Genomic DNA, 18936 nt, shown 5'->3' with positions numbered 1-18936 from the left:
TATACGTCTGATCGATGGCATGAAGTCCATGAGAGGAGCCTGAAGTTGGTAAGAAGTAAGATGATGATTGTGATAAGATAAAAACATACCAGAAGCTAATATTCTTATACGGCGACAGCTCTATGATCTTAATAAAACTAACTTCACGTTCAACGTTTCAGCTCTAGAGGGCAACACGGCCACCTAACCTAACGGTCACGGTCCTATACCTAACGTTCTGATCGATGGCAAGGAGTTAGGGCTGATTTAGACGATGCGAGAACTCGCATGCGAGTTTCATACCATTGCGGGTTTTGATCGGTCGGTTGAATTGGACGTAACCAACAGTCCGCAATGTAACTAAAATCGCATGAGAGTTCGCGCGCCGTCTTAAACAGCCCTTAGAGGAGCCTGAAGTCGGTAAGAAGTAATATGATGATTGTGATGAGGTAAGAACCTACCAGTATTCTTATACGGCGACAGCTCTATAATCTTAGTGGCCCACTCTGCTTGCATCTTATCCAGCGACTGTTCGATCACGTACTCCTTGCTGGCGAGCTCTCCAATCTCCGCGATCAACTCCGCGTGCGCGGCCACGCCCTGCTTCAAGCACATCGAGAAGGTTTGCTTCTCGTTCATCGTTACCGTGATACCTGGTAAAGACATGTTTGTGGCTATAGCAGCATATGCACAGAATAAATAATACCTAGTACTAGGTTCAGTTAACTCTCTAACAAAAAGCGTCTGATTGCGACAGATATGACCGCAAGGTGACGCAAGCGCGAACTGGCGTCGGTTTCATAGCGGTGCGCGGCAACTACTACTGCTAGACACCAAAATTGGTGTGGCCCGCATGTAGGGGAGACCGGGGCAATGCCGTATAGCTAAGGATTAGAAGAGCTAGGGTAGAAATTACAAAAGACCAAGTAATCAAATAAACACATTTATTTAGTTAATTTAAGTGGAAAAATCATGCCATAAACAAAATTAGGAAAACCTTAACAAAAAATGAAATTTTCATAACAAAACAAAAACGCTGCCTTTTCCGGTTTTGACCCGACACCTGTACAAAACCGTATACCGTATACGATATTGACCCGGTAGCTAATTATCAGCAACGCATGCTATATACATATGAAACTAACATTCAAACATCAAACATCAACATTTATTCAGCAAATAGGCCACAAGGGCACTTTTACACATTACTCTTCTGAGTCGTAACCGGTATAGTAATATTCATTGACGCGACTTGTACCGTATTCTTCAAGGCAGTACAGACATGTATTGTCATAAATGATTTTTTTTGGGTTTAATTGATTTTTTCATTGCCTCTACATCCCATTCTTGCCTATTAGTTCTTCTTTTGCATTTTGACAGTGTTTAAAACAATAAAATACTTTGTATTTGTCACTCATAGGTTAAGGTCAAAATCGTATAATATACGGTTTTACCCCATACGGTTGTGGCCCGAGGGTAACAAGTACAAACTAGTCGCTCACAACTACACACGGAAACGATTTTTCACTCTTATGCATTATCGGTAACTATAATAAAAGACACACAATTCAATGTAATTAATCAGTAACTCACCTCATTACAAGTATTATCTACTAAAACTGCTTCAGTAGTATATTGAAAAATAACATTGAACACACCAAAAAACAATTATTTTGAATATTTTTACGCAGCGCGTGCATACAGTCTATAGTCTTTGCTGATGAATAGCTCCTATTGGCGGACGACAGCGAGCGCATTAAGCGCGGCAAAATATGAATTAGTGACAGACATATGGGCAGTCTACGGTTTTACCCCGGTATACGGTTTTGCACGGGTTTCCCCTACAGTCGACGTCAAAGATATGTGTTTACACTTTTGCACCTTATGCCTTTGTAATAAGGCAAAAAATGTAAACATATATTTGACGTCGACTGTACTTGTAGCGACGAGACCATATCGCGGAGTGAGCCACGCCTAGCATATGTGCCATTATGTAATAAGGCGCTACTGCTGGAAATATCCAATTTCAAATCGACTTTATAGACAAGCGACAATGTGCGAAGTTGCTACGTACGGGTAGACTTACAAGAGTTACAAGTATGTCGGTAGTTGCACATTTTCAAAATAAACCAGTCTGCTAGGGATCTCGATCTTTTATTCACCTAACATTGGCGCAGTCGGTAGGATGTTGTGGGTATGGTGAGTCGGTAGTCGGTAGGTCGGTGTTTAGAAACGTCACATAAATTTGCAGATTTAAAAAAAAACGGATGACGAGTGGACTAATCGAGGACGACCGGTATTTCGGGGATCTCCGAAACGGCTCTAACAATTTCGATGAAATTTGCTATATAGGGGTTTTCGGGGGCGAAAAATCGATCTAGCTAGGTCTTATCTCTGGGAAAACGCGCATTTTTGAGTTTTTATTACTTTTTATACGTTTTTCGAGCAAAAAGCTCTGTCGCACAGATATTTAATTTTTTTTTATACCACATCGGTGGCAAACAAGCATACGGCCCGCCTGATGGTAAGCAGTCACCGTAGCCTATGGACGCCTGCAACTCCAGAGGTGTTGCGGGCGGGCGTCCATATCACAGTAAACCAGCAAGATTAAAAGGATTAACAAGAAGCTAAGTTAAAGTCAAAGAGGGAAGTTGTAATGCCATATTTAATTGAGGGCAATGTCAAGCTACAACCTGACATGTAAAATTCTATTTTTATCAACAAAAAAAAAGAGAATGTACAGTCACCTGCAATAATATGTTACACAACGAAGACCGCAAAAATATCTGACACGATCTTATTAGTAAAACCATAAGAGCGTGTGACATATTTTTGCGGCCTTTGGAGAGTATTATATTATTGCAGGTGACTGTACTTATACATACCCGCTTTCTCCATAAATTCATTCCAATGCCTTTCCTTCATTCCGGGATTCCTCACGGCTTGCAATACAGGAATAAGCGGTCTGAATTCATCAATTTCATCCTGTAATACATTGATTTATCGATGTAATGTGCTAAGTACATGAGTGCAATTTAGAAAATGTATAAATATTATAATATCGAACCTAAGTATAAGTCAGTAGTAATAATAACCAAAACTGTGAAATTGTGAACCACCAATTTTTGCTACACCCTTTCCAAGGTCCATGGGTAACATCTGTACTATGGTATGCAAATAAAGATCTCTTATCTCATCTCCCATCATAGAATAGGCTTATAACTTTCATAAAAACGTATGTTGGTTATTAAAAAAACAAAATCAGAGCTGCCCAGGCGACCGTAATCATGGCAACGAGTGACAAGGATAAGTTTATTCACCCATTTGGAAATACTTCTAGGACTGAATAGGTCCCCTTTTTAGGGTTCCGTGCCTCAAAAGGAAAAATCGTAACCCTTATATAACGTCAGTATCGTTGTTGTCCGTCCGTCCGTCTGTCTATCAAGACCTTTTATCTCGGGCACGCGTGGAGGTATCGAGTTGTATAATCAATTCATATGCTTAGGTCTACGGTCGCTTAAAGCTGTGAAAAATCAAACTTTTCAGTTAACGTAAAATAAAGTTACGGCCGTTTACTCGTAGGTATGCCGCAAAAAAATTAGGCTACAAATATAATGACCACCAAAAAATACTTTGGTACCCTAAATAAAAAAAACATGCTTACCAATAAAAATTACTGAACACCAAAAAAATAAGGCCTAAAAATACAAAAGTACCACCACTTTAATTACGACTGCACTTCAAATTGTATTCAAATACCAAATATATTGAATGATCACCAAAAATCATTAATGATCACCAAATCTTGAAGACCAAATTAATGCGATATTTTCACCTAAATAAACCACTATGATTACCAAAAAATGTATACATATTACCAAATAAAGTAAACTGATGCCAAAATTACTAGCCCCTCCCGCTCAACCCCCCGTAGCCCGCACCGCATACCTACCTAACCTAATCTACTTTTCTAGTAGCATTTCGTTATGCTACTAGAAAAGTAAGTTAAACTGCTATCAGTTAAGTGGGTTAGGTTAGGTTAGCACTGCGACCCTTACAGAAACGAAATGGTACTAGAAAAGTAGGTTAGGTTAAGTTTCAACTGTTACCCATACAGATACGAAACGCTACTAGAAAAGTGGGTTAGGTTAGGTTTGAACTGCGACCCTTACAGAAAAGAAATGCTACTAGAAAAGTGGGTTAGGTTAGGTTTGAACTGCGACCCATACAGAAACGAAATGCTACTAGAAAAGTGGGTTAGGTTAGGTTTGAACTGCGACCCTTGCAGAAAAGAAATGCTACTAGAAAAGTGGGTTAGGTTAGGTTTGAACTGCGACCCTTACAGAAACAAAATGCTACTAGAAAAGTGGGTTAGGTTAGGTTAGAACTGCGAATGTTACAGAAATAAAATGCTACTAGAAAAAGGTGACGAAGTGGATTAATTAATTTAATAGGATAACGATATATTAAATGATTGCACATTTTTAATTAAAATGTGGTTACAATTTTGTGATCATTTACTATTCTTGCGTTTACAATGATTATTTTGGAGCCATTTGCTTTAATAGGATAGCAAGATTTAAAAATTTGGTTATCATTTTACATTAAAATGGAGTTCTAATTTTGGTGGTCATTTACTATTTTTGGGTTTACAATGATTATTTTGGTGTCATTTCCTTTAATAGGATAGCAAGATGTAAAAATTTCGTTATCATTTCACATTAAAATGGGGATTGAAATTTGGTAATCATTGACTATTTTTGGGTTAATAATGATTATTTTGGTGTAATTTCCTTTAAAAGGATAGTAAAATGTAATAAAATTGGTAATCATTTCACATTAAAATGGTGTTATAATTTTGGTGATCATTCATGATTTTAGGGTGGTAAAATATATTTTTTTGGTATTAAATTTTATTAAATCTGGTGATCAGTTAAATAGCAGCCAAAAAATTACCTATATTTCGACACTCTCAAGGGAATCAAAATTTATAGGGTACTGCCCGTTGACCTAGAACTATGAAATATTGGCAAGTAATTTATACAGAGCACGCACCCGTATTGTAATAGCCACGTGTTGAACTTTGGGCATATCGGCGAAGGTCTTAGTGCACTTGACTATCGTCCTATAGTACTCGCTGATCAGCGGCTCGATGGCTTCAGCGTCGACGTACATCAGCGGATTGTCGAACCAGACTTCTTTGGCCTTAAGGAAGTCTGTAAAATCATGGTGGAAACGTTTCAAGTGACTTCATTCAATGGTTTCACAATACATCTGGTGCTCCATTACGAATCCATGTGCTATAATAAGCACATTACGTAACTGCGTCGAAAATTTAAAGGGCCATATGCACTGTAAAACGTTGTACGATACACGTCCGTATAGGTACTAGCCACTCGTTGCGAATTTCCTATTTTTCGCACTTATATCGTAAATTATACCGCAAAAATGAATTGGTTACTATGATACTTAATTCAAGGTACTTTACTTAGTAGTTTATATACAGTCAGCAGCAATTGTTTTTGGCAAGGTGTTCAAAATGATCTTGACGCTACTTTGTTATTGTCAAGGGAATAAGGGCGTCAAGGTAATTTTGAACACCTCGCCCGCTTAGCAACTTCTGCTGCTGACTGTAGAACAAATTGCATCGAAAATTATTAAGGCTTTTTCGCAAAAATACCTTGTAAATCTTTATTCTTTAAGTATCTAACGTCAAAAAGCAGACAAGTAATAAGTACCATAGAATTACAAACCTGAAGCAGTGACCCAAAGATTTCTGTAGGGTTCGAATTCTTTGACTAATCGGTTGAGGTCCGTGTACGGCACTACCGGTACACCAAACAGCTTCTGTCGCTGGTTCAATATCCGACCCCAGTCCTGAGAGTCCTTCATTGCCTTCCAAGCCTTCTTGATATCGTTTGCAATCTCATGAACCTGTACAATATTATGATTTTTTAGACTTCTGACGTATTTAGGGTTCCATCGCAAAGGATAATAACGGGACCCATACCTAAGACTCCACTATCCGTCTGTCTGCCACCAGGCTGTATCTCATTTTCATGAATGTTGAAATTTTAATAGATTATGTATTTCTGTTGCTGCTAAAAACAAATACTAAAAAGTACGGAACCCTCAGTGGGCGAGTCCGACTCGCACTTGTACGGTTTTTTTTACTTAGGAGCTGAACTATTTTTTAACAATCGGCTGCGATTTAGAGATCTAGCATGCTCCGAGAATCAGGAGATGACGAAGCGCGAGAATCGGAGCCGCGCTCGGGCGCTTCGCGATAAGCGAGGGTGCGTTTCCATTCCTCATATATCACACGCCGACATGTCATGTCTGTATCGTTCTAATAAAACCTACAGCATTTCAAAAACGCCACAATTATACCATACACCCGGTGATGGAGATCTTTTCTCTACTAACAGCTGTTTCCCAATGACGTCCAGTTATTTGCCGGTACGATTTTTTTTCAGGATCCCGTTTTAGTAGTATAAGTGCTACTATAGTAACTTTCACACGAGGATTCTGTTTGCGGGATCCTGCATGCATACTACAGAAAACTGGATCCCGCAAAAAACCGTACCCGCAAAAAACTGGACGTCAGTGGGAAACAGCTCTAACACTACACAGGAGTTGCAACAAACGGTAAACGTACCCTGGAAAAGTCACACTGCAAAGTGAGCTGCATACACTGGGCGGTAAACAAGTCGATCTTGTCTTGCAGAGTCTGCTCGTCCGCCTGGTGGAGCTTCCAGAACTTCTCCTGTTCCTCTTCCAGAAAGTCAGTCGTGGCTACCACCTAAGTAATCAAACGAAGAAACGTAGAATAATCATATAACTAGTATTACTAGAGAATCAGTATTTTGCGCCATTATTTGAGGAGTGTCTTTTCAAAAGGACTTATTTTTATATGGTCTCCATAGAGAAATAAGTCCTGCCTGCCTGGCGACTTTCAATCCGGAGGTCGCGGGTTCAAACCCCGGCTCGTACCAATGAGTTTTTCGGAACTTATGTACGAAATATCATTTGATATTTACCAGTTGCTTTTCGGTGAAGGAAGAAATCGTGAGGAAACCAGACTAATCCCAATAAGGCCTAGTTTCGCCTCTGGGTTGGAAGGTCAGACAGATAGCAGTCGCTTTCGTAAAAACTAGTGCCTACGTCAAATCATGGGATTAGTTGTCAAGCGGACCCCAGGCCCCCATGAGCCGTGGCAAAATGCCGGGATAACGCAAGGAAGAAAAGAAATAAGTCCTTTTGAAAAGACATTTCATCCTCATTTGTTTCCGGGCGACAACAACCATGGACGCGGGCCGTGCTGAATCTTGCCGCGACCAAAACGTGAAATTCATGGCCCTTAAGACGTTTTGGTCGCGTGATTCACGCCCCGCTCTCCTCGCCTTCAGGTTGTGCTTGAGACTTTCATTGTTTGGTTTGGCTTCTCTATCATCATCATCTTCCTCGCATTGTCCCGGCATTTTGCCACGGCTCATGGGAGCCTGGGGTCCGCTTGACAACTAATCCCCAGAATTGGCGTAGGCACTAGTTTTTACGAAACCGACTGCCATCTGACCTTCCAACCCAGAGGGTAAACTAGGCCTTATTGGGATTAGTCCGGGTTCCTCACGATGTTTGACTTCTCTATATAAAGTAATAATAACTTGTAACACTACTACCACTACCCGCCAACGGATGGCGCTACTGGTACCGCAATGTACACAACTCGTGGTGCAGCGCAGCCGCTGCACGATGTAACTCCACGTCTACCAATAGATGGCGACGCGATCGAGATAGATCTCGCTAACGGTTGTACGACGTAGAAACATGACCCTCCAACATTGACCGAGGATTATTTGAGAGAAATGCAAGTAGGGACTTCGGTACCGCACGCTACATACCTTCACCTCTGTTGAAGTATCCTAGTGTCTGTGCCGTAGTTAAACTTACTAGGCTAGCTCGCGCCTACCTCGTTAGGTCTTGCTCGGCAAGTAAAGACTTAACAGCATTGTAATAGCTCTAAGTTTGTATAATACACGCGCTAAGTACCTAACGTCGGCTTTTCGTCTTCGCCCTCCATCCCCGTCCTACAGTGGCGCCCTCTGTGAGGCTCGTCTACGTGACGTCATCAGCGCTACGAATTGCTACGAGACGCGTGACGTCATCAGCGTGCTACGACCGCTACGGGATCCGTGACGTCACGGGCCTGCTACGAACGTTGCTACGCGAGACGATCGACCTGCAATACTTTAATGACCGGAAGGGGTGAATCTTCGAAGATAAAAAGTCCTACTTACGTTACGCGTTTCGGCCGTGTTACCACTATCAAATGACCACGCATCAAGATGCTATCGCCAGAGCAGTTCACGCAACTTTTGGAGAGGATGCCAGTTGCACCACAACCAAACAGGGGCTGTTTCATTAACTGCAAGTACACATATAGTGGCGAAAAGGATGCTGAGGTTGTGGAAGCTTTCCTCTCGGCAATAAACATTTACAAACGCTCTGCAGACATAGGTGATGTGACAGCCTTGAGTGAACTACCTCTTTTACTCAAAAGTGAAGCTGGAGTTAGATGGTTGGGAGTCAAGAACGACGTGACCTCGTGGGCAGATTTAGGAACACGTTTGCGTGAAACTGCCCACCCGTTCGAGAATCGTACCAGATTTACCTTGACGACACACTCTTACCTCCAACATCAATCTACAACTAGACCAGAACGATTCATGTCCTATTTGTCGGGACGACTGCATGGACATAGGGGGAGAGTTGTAACACTACTACCACTACCCGCCAACGGATGGCGCTACTGGTACCGCAATGTACACAACTCGCGGTGCAGCGCAGCCGCTGCACGATGTAACTCCACGTCTACCAATAGATGGCGACGCGATCGAGATAGATCTCGCTAACGGTTGTACGACGTAGAAACATGACCCTCCAACATTGACCGAGGATTATTTGAGAGAAATGCAAGTAGGGACTTCGGTACCGCACGCTACATACCTTCACCTCTGTTGAAGTATCCTAGTGTCTGTGCCGTAGTTAAACTTACTAGGCTAGCTCGCGCCTACCTCGTTAGGTCTTGCTCGGCAAGTAAAGACTTAACAGCATTGTAATAGCTCTAAGTTTGTATAATACACGCGCTAAGTACCTAACGTCGGCTTTTCGTCTTCGCCCTCACATCCGCGTCCTACAAACTCAATTAAAAAAATATAAGTAGGTATTAGTGAAAACCGCTAGAAGGTGGAGATAGGGTTGCCATATGGAAGTATTAAATGTCCTGATAAAAATCCGGACAACACCCTAAAAATCCGGACATTTCTTATAGCAGAGATTTGGCGTAACTTGAACGACGCCCCGGCGGCGCGCTGCTCTCTGCGGTGTACTGTATCGTGGATCTACTTTTCCCTTTCCCTTCGCCCGATCCCGTAGCCCCCTCCCCGGGCGCGCATTTTAGTTTTATAAGGTCATTCCTAAAAATCCGGACACATGCCAAGTCCGACCGCAATCCGGACAAAGGGTCAAAAATCCGGACATGTCCGGACAAATCCGGACGTATGGCAACCCTAGGTGGAGATGACACTTTTTATAACACAGATTTTTTGAAAAAAAAAAATATTTTCATAGCAGTTGAGTGCAATGATTGCAAGAGCTTAATGAGATGATGCAAGTTACCTGTTTTGTGATGTTTAGAGGCCAGCCGATAGCTTCCCATAACGCTCTGAAATCTTCATTTTCCAATGCCGTGTAAAACACGTCTAACACTTCGTAATCCTGCAATGGAAACAACGAATCAGGACACACCCCCGTTTCTACTATTCTTCTTAAATTGTCTAATTAGGCTATCCAATTATCAATAGTAGTAGTTTAGGTACCCCAATTAATGGGCGAAATTCCCCTTACGTGTCTTTCTTGCTTATGAAGAATACGCGTTCATAATCTAAATATTTGTAAAAAGCTGCGGATATATAAAATTTTAAGTAAGTACCTACTGGTGCATTTGGGCATTTCTATTTAAATTTTGGTACAATTTTTTTTGTATTTGTATTGGGAATTTGTATACCTAACTATGTAAACGTACTGGTGCTCGACGCGGTCCCAGTACTTACATGTCTTCTTGAAACTTAACCCATTGTCAATAGAGTTGACAGCAAGGTGTGATTTATTGGGCATTAGCATGTCCAGCACTAGTACGAGCACCTTATTTCTACTCAGAATTTAATACTTTTACTGAAGAAAAAAAGTATACCCAAAATTTTTGGTCCGTTTAGTTGCGGGTTTCAATACAAACTTCTATGACCGTAACAAAACGGACAAAAAATTGTATGAAAATTTGGGGACACTTTTTTTTTCGTATTAGGATCGAAAGAGCTCGTGATTCTAAGACGAAATAATATAAAAATTCCAAAATCTAGATTTTAGAATTTTTAACCTTTACAACAACTTTAACCTTTTCTTAACAGCCATAGAATTTTCCATCAAGCGAAGTGGTACGAAGTTACATGAAGTTTTGTCTTATTTATACACCGCGGCGAAATGAGCCCGACTTTGTATGTCTATGTAAGACATACTGTCTACGGCGGTTAAAAGGTTACATAGAAATGCCCATTTCTAGTATTACCATCAGACCATCACCTATATATTTGCACATCTTACCGTGTGAACTTTCTTCATAATTTCCTCTTGAGTCTTCAGAGCGAATGGTATGCCCTCCATCCACTCTCTTATTTCGAACACATGTTCAATGGTATTCGGTTTTTCACCTAGCTTCCTCATGATGTTCTTATAGGCTTGAATTACGTCTTCCACGACCAGTTTTATCTCTTCCGCCCACATAGCCAATAAGGCCTTCATTATATCCGACCTCTTGGTAACTAATATTTGCTGTGCAAAAATAAAATTTAATGTAGGACTCCAGTGAACATAACAAGCCCTCACGGCTCGGCCACGACATCGAGCGACTTGCGACGGCGGCAGCGATAACCATAGGTTGGAGCGTGACACAGCGATTGGACCTTTCGCTCCAACCTATGGTTATCGCTGCCGCCGTCGCAAGTCGCTCGATGTCGTGGCCGAGCCGTTAGACATTGAGTTAGTTAACGATTCGGTTTAATGATAGGTAGGTACCTACGCATTTTTGCCAGAACTATGTATTATGTATTAATTACTGAGTAAAATAAAAAAAAAAGAACGGAACAAGGCCCCAGCATAGGTAAGTACATTTTAACCAGTTGAAAAGATCTATTGGAAATAAGTATGAGCAATGCGTGAAGTCTAAACAAATCCGTGCTTCGAATTCGAGTACTAATGTGGCACTAAACCTACTTATTTAAACAATAATTGTAAAACCTTCAATGTATCAACATTGAGAGCGAAAGGTCCGATGTTGATGAATTGCGGTAACCGCCAGATTAATTCTTGTTTTGCGTCATAATGGCTTTGAACCTCTTCGCGGATTTCTGAAGCTGAATGCTTCTCCTGCCGGTAATTCCTAGAACACGTATTGCACAACTATAAACTACACGATTAAACTCAACTGACCCTTAAATAGATTGGAAAGTGTTTTATCTTCAAATTTAAAAAAAGCATTTTGTACAGGGTTTGCTAGGATTTGAGCAATGGCCGGTCGAAGTATATCATTGTAGGTGACGGCTCCTCTACACTAGGGCCCTTGCTAATTGGAAAACTATAGCGTAAGTATTGATCACCAATTTAGCTAGGACCCTAAATGGCATAACAATCGTGGAGCGTGATGGTACTTACGGCAGCTTTTGGCGCCCTTGACGTAGAAATAAAAGACCGAAGAATTTGGGGCGGAAAATACTTACTCGACATATTCTTCGATATCCAAATTAAACAATTCCGTATAGCATTCATATTGGCGCAAGTAAGCGTTCAGTGGTATAATCGACTTGCGATAAGCTTTCAGCAAGCGTTCCCTATAGTCTACGACATTCGGCTCCAATAAACCTAGAAGGAAGTTAATAGAAATTGAAAGTTAAGCTTATTGTTAAAGAATTTATTTGAAAGTGGAAAAATTACTGCCTTTGGTTGAAGCAGTATAACGCTCTTACGTAGATCTCGCTAGGGTCCCTATGGTGTATCATAGTGATGTATAGACCCATATGGTGGAAAGATTCACTGGCTATACATGATGTCTTGGTGGATCAGTTGGCAAAGCGCTGAAGTATCGATCCAGAGCTTATTTATTTATTTAAAAAAAATTTAAATCAGGCAACAAGGCCCATATTACAAATACCTTACAGACTAACATACATATATATATATTATAAACTTAAAAACTAAACACTATTTATGCGACAAAACGGCGTGGCTCCGTTGAATCGGCTGTTCTTGTGTCGGATTCGGCAGTTTGCCCCGGAACCTCCGAAACACCCAACTAGACTAGGCTTAGAGGATATAACCAACGGAGACGCCATGTCTATAATTTTCCGTACAAAATAGTCTGCCGTTTTTTGCGGGGGAGGGGCACATCAAATGTATACGTAACGTCAAACGTCACTCCATACATGTGTTTGACTTGTGGTTGACCATTGGCCGCCTTTTTTCGACTGAGGGGAACGCCTGATAATGACCACTCCGTTTGGTTATATTCTCTAAGATCCAGAGGCCGTGAGTTCCACTTTAAATTTTATTCTAAGCTTAATAGCATCGTTGGCAGACGTTTCTGCTTGTTCAAAATTAGTTTAGAAAATGAAAGTGTCCACCAAATGAAGGAGTCCTTTTCTAACGGAAAGATCCTTTTGCATATTAAGCATAAGGAAACGATGTTATGTGAAAGGAGGTAAGGTGGTTAAGGAAGATTTTACCAATGGATGTGAGGAACAGCTCTTTATCGAAGACCAGCCCGGTCATAATCCTGGGATGCACTTGCAGTATGAAGTGACAGCGGTACAGCATCTCACGGAACAAGCGTTGGATCACGATCTAGGAATCGAAATAGTTCAATCCGCTAATTTGTACCAAATCCCCATTTTAATAATAGTTGACTAAGTCAGTAAAAGTGTCATTTTTGGTACAAGCTGTTTATCGTTGACTGTAGGTACTTTTCTATCCACAGGCAACTAATAGTCATCGAGAAAATTCTAACAACCCCAAACGATGAGTTTGCGTTGCTTTATCATAGAGTTCCCATGGCCACCTCCTGTCTCCATCATCAGATCAGCTCCATGTCATCATAATATTGCATTGTCATCCGATTTTCATATGTATCTATGCAAAATTTCAGCTTAATTGGATATGGAGAAGTAGGTCAAATTTAGCTTCCAAAATTTGACTAACACTAAGATACTAACAGGGCAACATATAAATAAAAGCTTAGTAAAAAGTAGAGAATGGTGAAGTTTAAGTGCAGTAAGCTGCAGAGATAACTTATGCCCTGCAAAGAAGTTTCTATGCAGTTCCAGTTATCTCTGCAGCTTACCGTTGATATTAATTATGTTATTAATTATGTATTAATTTTCTATGTTTTCCTTGCTATATGAATAATAATGTTCATGTTTTTTTTAAATCAATGTAAATAATTTATTTGTGTGTCGTTGGCGTAATACGTGTCGCCATTCAATTTTAGATTAAGTCAGGTCCCCACAGAAAACCAGCGCCACGGTCTGCCGCGGCATCATGCTGAGTGGGGATCCTATTTTAGCGTCCTAATCTGTTTTATGTCTGCATACTTTTCTTTTTTTTCATGTACTATGTTGTGATGTTAAAATAAATGTATTTCTTCTTCTTCTTCTTCTTCTAATTTGGGGGCATACTAACCTCAAACTGCGGCGGGGGCGTGGTATAATACGGTCCATCGGTATTCAGCATCAGAAAGAAGTAGAAGAGCGTGACGGTCGGCGACCGGAACGGCGTGTTGATCAGATCCGTGGAGTCCCACTCCCAGTCGTCCTCGCAGAAGTACGTGCAGAGGCAGGGCGTCTCCAACATGTACACGAACATCGCCATTGATTGCTCGATGCTGTAGCGGAGTGCGTACTGTGGGAGGGGAGGGGGGGACATGCAACAACGAAACTTCTAGAGTTAGACCAAGAAAAGTCTGCAACGATTTTGGTGGCACACGCAGTGCAAGTGAAATTATCTAATCCCAAGAATTGACGTAGGCACTAGTTTTTACGAAAGCGACTGCCGTCTGACCTTCCAACCCAGAGGGAAAACTAGGCCTTATTGGGGATTAGTCCGTTTTATCACGACGTTTTCCTTCACCGAAAAGCGCCTGATAAATATAAAATGATATTTCGTACACACGTTCCGAAAAACTCATTGGTACGAGCCGGGGTTTGAACCCGCGACCTCCGGATTGAAAGTCGCACGCTCTTACCGCTAGGCCACCAGCGCTTCTCTTCTTCGCTTCTAAACTGATCAAACTTACATGACGATAAAAATTGTGCTACTTTTTGAGAAGCTAATTCAGCTTCAGATTACCTACACCTTATGTTTGCAAAGTATTCAAAAAAATCCAAGTCCTCACCTGCATGCGAAACCTCACAAGTTGCATGAACCTGCTAAGCTTGCTGACTCCATAAAAATCCCATTTCTTCTCGTAAATATTGAACCAGCTGTAATATTGAGGGCTTCAAAAGTGGTAGGAATATAAATTACTAATTCAAAAATTACATCGCATTTTTAAGCAACATTTTAAATTTCATACCTTTACTTGTAACTATACTTCGTTATTTTAAACATTACAAAAATTTACAATCTTGACGTGTCTTTTTATCGACACATTTTTCATTTCGCCCGTGTTATACCTACTCAATGCTTTTTTATCACATTTACGCGAAAAAACCATACAATAATTCTACATACATTCACAAGCAATGAAAAGTTGTTACACTGCACCTATAAAATATCCATACATCCTTTCCAAGCAAGAGTGATCAAAAGAAAACGCTATCGACAAATGAAAGGAAATGTTACCCTTTTCCGACATCTCTGAATGACATGCGTATAGCATGCGCCGTGTTGTTCAACCACGTTATGTTTAGATATTTCAGCATCTAAGAACAAGTAATGACATTTCATATTAAGGACCTCCGCTCTAAGGTTGTGACTTGTGCCAGTATGCTTAGCACCGTACACCGTGATAGTACCTACCTCGCGTGCAAGATAGACTACCCGCCTTTTTCTGAATGTATCATTAGAAAGGGACGGGTAATGTATAAAAGTATTTGTCCTTACTTTAAAGTGGCAGCTAACGCATGCATTAAGACAACTGAATTATTTGTTAGTAACACACACACTGGAAACACTATTAAAACCATACCATGGATGTGCAATGTTGTTGCGCCGCGTCAAACTCAGCTAAACTAGCGTTTCTTCCATAGTTACTTGTGAAAAACAGCATTGATTCCACCTGAAATGACTCAAAAATTAAATTTTGAAAACATCCAACAAAAACTGTAAAGTGCCCTCTGGTAAGTAAAAACTGTAGAAGCCACATGAAGATGAAAATGATGATGATAACACTCCCGACCGGTTTCGCCAACAGCGACTGTATGATCGAAATTAAACTTTCGTGAGACATACGGCGCGATTCGGGAAATGAATTAGAGATTAACTAGATAGGTACGATATTGTAAAGATATATGACGTCCCACGGGTAAAGGTACCCTATGGCGGTTGGCGCTTACGCTATTATTAACGCCGCTCCAATATTATTGCGGCGCTATGCGACGTAAGCGCCAGCCGCCATAAGGTACCTTTTGCCGTGGAACGTCACATATCTTTACTATTTCATATCTAGTGCATCTCTAATTCATTTCCCGAATCGAGCCGATAATTTTAAACCGTTTCACTCACCGACAACAACGGTTTCACTCACTTTGCCCGCGCGCAACGAGCACGAGGCGGGCGGCGCACACAGTGCACGTAGTGCAGCCGCCGCGAGCACTCGAGCCTGAGGAAGGACCCCCGACGGGCCCGAAATATGTCGCCAATAGCGACTAAAAATTCAAGTGAGTGAAACCGTTGTCGTCTAAACAGCGACTGTATGCTCTGGAGTAGGCATTTTTATTAGCATTATTAGAGCTAGTATAGCTGCTTCACTCTTGTAAGTCGCGTACCCTATCTTCCTGCTAAATATTCAAGCGCATTTTGGGCAGGACAACACACCACGTACATAAAGGCGTATCCAGATTAGTCAATTTTTCGCCAATCTGATTCAATTGCCCGATCGAATCAGGAGGTGCGGACGCAAATACCAATTTGGCTCGCCGAATTCAACTGCCGATAACGACCGATATTACCGATATAATGTGGCGCGGACGCAAGAATACCAATTTATGAGGCCAGTGTTTTCGTTCTGGGGCATTTTTTCAATTTAGAGGGCTCTAATATCACCATAAATCTAAAATTGGAGATTGACGCCAATCCCCCGCCCCGATTGGTCCCGCCTGGATACCACTTAATTGAGGTTGGTGGCCGAGCCTTAACGCTTTACCCCCTAATTCAACGCGCTACAAACCTCAATTAGCTAATAATCGTTGTCTTTATCTGTCATTTTGACATATGTATTTGTAAGAAAGGGATAACCTTCAAGCATTCGTCGACGACTAAATGTATGGAGGAGACGCTCTCCGTGAGAACGTAGAGGGAGTACCACTGGTTATATTTCATTCTGCCGTCAAAATCGTCCATCACACATGGATATCGTCCTGAAAAATTCACATGCATAAAGTCAGCACTGCCCTCCTAAGCTAAAAGGACGTATTTTCAATGAAAATTTAATGCATATACCGCTTTTAAGCTTAGGAAGGCAAAGCAGCAGAAGCGCCTAAATAAGCAAGGTGTGATGTAGTCACAAGACACAACTCATCCCTCTTATTTGCTGTAATAATTGGCAAAATATAACAAATTGAACTCGTCAAGAGCCTACTACAATAAATATAACGCCGATAAAATTTTTAATTTTATTGTGTACCTATTGTATATTTTGACATTAAAAATATTGAATTGAATTGAATTGAATTGAATGTCAAAACCAAGAAGGAAACAACTATTATACAAAATTTCATTTTTGGTACAAACTTTTATCGCTGACTGCACTTTTCTTTTCACAGGCGACTAATATTCATCGAGACAATTCTAATCACTCCAAACACAGTTAGGTTGCGTTGTTTTATCACAAAGTTCCTATGGCCACCTTCTGTCTCCATCATCAGATCCAGATCAGCTCGATAGTACCATACAATTACATTGTCGACTTACATATGTACCTATCCAAATTTTCAGCTCAATGGGGTTGGCAACTGTCAAAGGTTTGCATAGATGGCGCCATCATAGCTTGCCCCTTTTTTATGAGATTTGGCTCAAAGGGCTGGCATCCGGGGTATTAAAAAAACAAAAATTTGACACAATTCTAGGGATTGACAGGGCAAGCTATGATGGCGCCATCTGCTAAAAACTTCCACCGGCCAACCCCATTGGAAACCGGGACATGGGTGAAATTTTACTTACAGAATCTGTAATACAGATACACAGTCCACACACAGACAACAGGAGGTGTAACTAAATTACAGATGTAAGCACCTAGCGCATTTATTCATTTTTTCCTTCGTATTTTCACGGAAACGTACGAACGTGTCTTTGCTATTTCAGTCAGTCTTGGTACAAAAAGTACTAAGGTTGGTTGAAGTAGCATGCCAAATACGAACGTTTCCGAGAAAATACAAAGGAAAACAATTATGCACTACATCGTCTGTAAAGCTTGTAACATACCATAATCAGGGACAGGCGCTACGTAATCTTTTGTCGGCACGTTTATGAAACTGTACAAGTCCTTGTACTTCGTTATCGTGTTTATGATTCTCATTTTTCCCTCCATCTTTTTGTACGTTAGAAATGCCTGAAAACACAAAAAACGCAATAGTAGTTTGTGTTACAAGGGATCAAAATGATATATTTCCCTCAAGGGCGTACATTGAATCCTGAATGAAGCGATGGATTCTAAAGTAGAATCTTGAGCGTAATGAGGGATTCAGGTGTTAACGCCCAAGACGAAATAATTTTGATACCGTGTGACACATACTGCTTTTCACATGGGGAAAATAAAAAATAAATAAATGAAGAAATTATCATGTATCAAAACACTATTTAAGCTAAAAAAAATGTATGTAAAAATTAAAAAAAAATGTGTCCTAGAATAGACAAGTACAACTTTGATCCCTCCTAGCAGGGAAGAAAAGTGCCACTTTGATCACTCCTAGCGGGGAAGAAAAAGCCTTTTTGCGAATAGGTCATGTGAAAAATAGTTTCCAACATACAGTCGCCATCAGATTTATCAAATGTAGGCTAAGGGCTGAACACACAATCTTGACATTACAGGGCATAGAAGGTAGGATCCTATAGAAGTGTTATACGCGTGCCTCCGTGAGGGACAAAACATACGCAATGCGACACTATGATTGGTCGAATTTATTTTCACTTCTCATGCTCAAAAAGCGCACCTTTATGTCGTGCGTAGACGACATAAAATCGCATTTTATGCTCTAGAGCATAAAAGTAAAATTTTCTTCTAAGACTAAGGTAATCGGTCTCAACAGCCAAACAGTTAATAGTTATTTGTACAACAAGAGATCAAAGTTTGATATTTCTTCGAGTGCTTGTTTTGAGTCCCGTGCAAGCGAAAGATTCTATAATAGATTCACGAGCGTAGCGAGTGAATCTAATTTAGAATCTTGAGCGTAGTAAGGGATTCAAAAGCGCACGAGATGTAAATAACTTTGATCTCGTGTAGTACACAAAATTTTTCACCCTAAGCAGTGAGAACATACCTAGAGGGACAGAGATAGAACCCACATATCGAACTTGTTGAAATGACATTTGACTATAAAGGTCACTTGAATGTCATTTTGTCTCACTCCGTGAGCAAAATGCGATTTTGCTCACTGAGTGAGACACTTAGTGAGTAAAATGCGATTTTGCTCACTG

General features: G+C 40.8%; 1 protein-coding gene across 1 annotated transcript in view; it reads right to left on the bottom strand.

Annotated features, from left to right (window-relative positions):
- Window positions 1–18936, bottom strand: part of LOC134794767 (dynein axonemal heavy chain 1-like) — a 140788-nt gene that overhangs the window by 107732 nt on the left and 14120 nt on the right. The window contains exons 9-24 of the mRNA XM_063766550.1: window positions 17725–17851; window positions 16540–16661; window positions 15272–15361; window positions 14926–15005; window positions 14477–14564; window positions 13765–13983; window positions 12813–12930; window positions 11811–11952; window positions 11332–11473; window positions 10639–10866; window positions 9658–9756; window positions 6638–6781; window positions 5733–5913; window positions 5035–5195; window positions 2865–2964; window positions 441–632 (exon numbers count right to left, since the gene is read on the bottom strand). Coding sequence (XP_063622620.1) covers window positions 441–632; window positions 2865–2964; window positions 5035–5195; window positions 5733–5913; window positions 6638–6781; window positions 9658–9756; window positions 10639–10866; window positions 11332–11473; window positions 11811–11952; window positions 12813–12930; window positions 13765–13983; window positions 14477–14564; window positions 14926–15005; window positions 15272–15361; window positions 16540–16661; window positions 17725–17851 — 2233 coding nt within the window. The remainder of the gene's footprint in view (window positions 1–440; window positions 633–2864; window positions 2965–5034; window positions 5196–5732; window positions 5914–6637; window positions 6782–9657; window positions 9757–10638; window positions 10867–11331; window positions 11474–11810; window positions 11953–12812; window positions 12931–13764; window positions 13984–14476; window positions 14565–14925; window positions 15006–15271; window positions 15362–16539; window positions 16662–17724; window positions 17852–18936) is intronic.

This window comes from Cydia splendana, chromosome 11, assembly GCF_910591565.1.
Source record: "Cydia splendana chromosome 11, ilCydSple1.2, whole genome shotgun sequence".
NCBI lineage: Eukaryota > Metazoa > Arthropoda > Insecta > Lepidoptera > Tortricidae > Cydia > Cydia splendana.
Note: the sequence above shows the minus strand (reverse complement) of the source record. Positions and strands in the feature narration are given on the sequence as shown.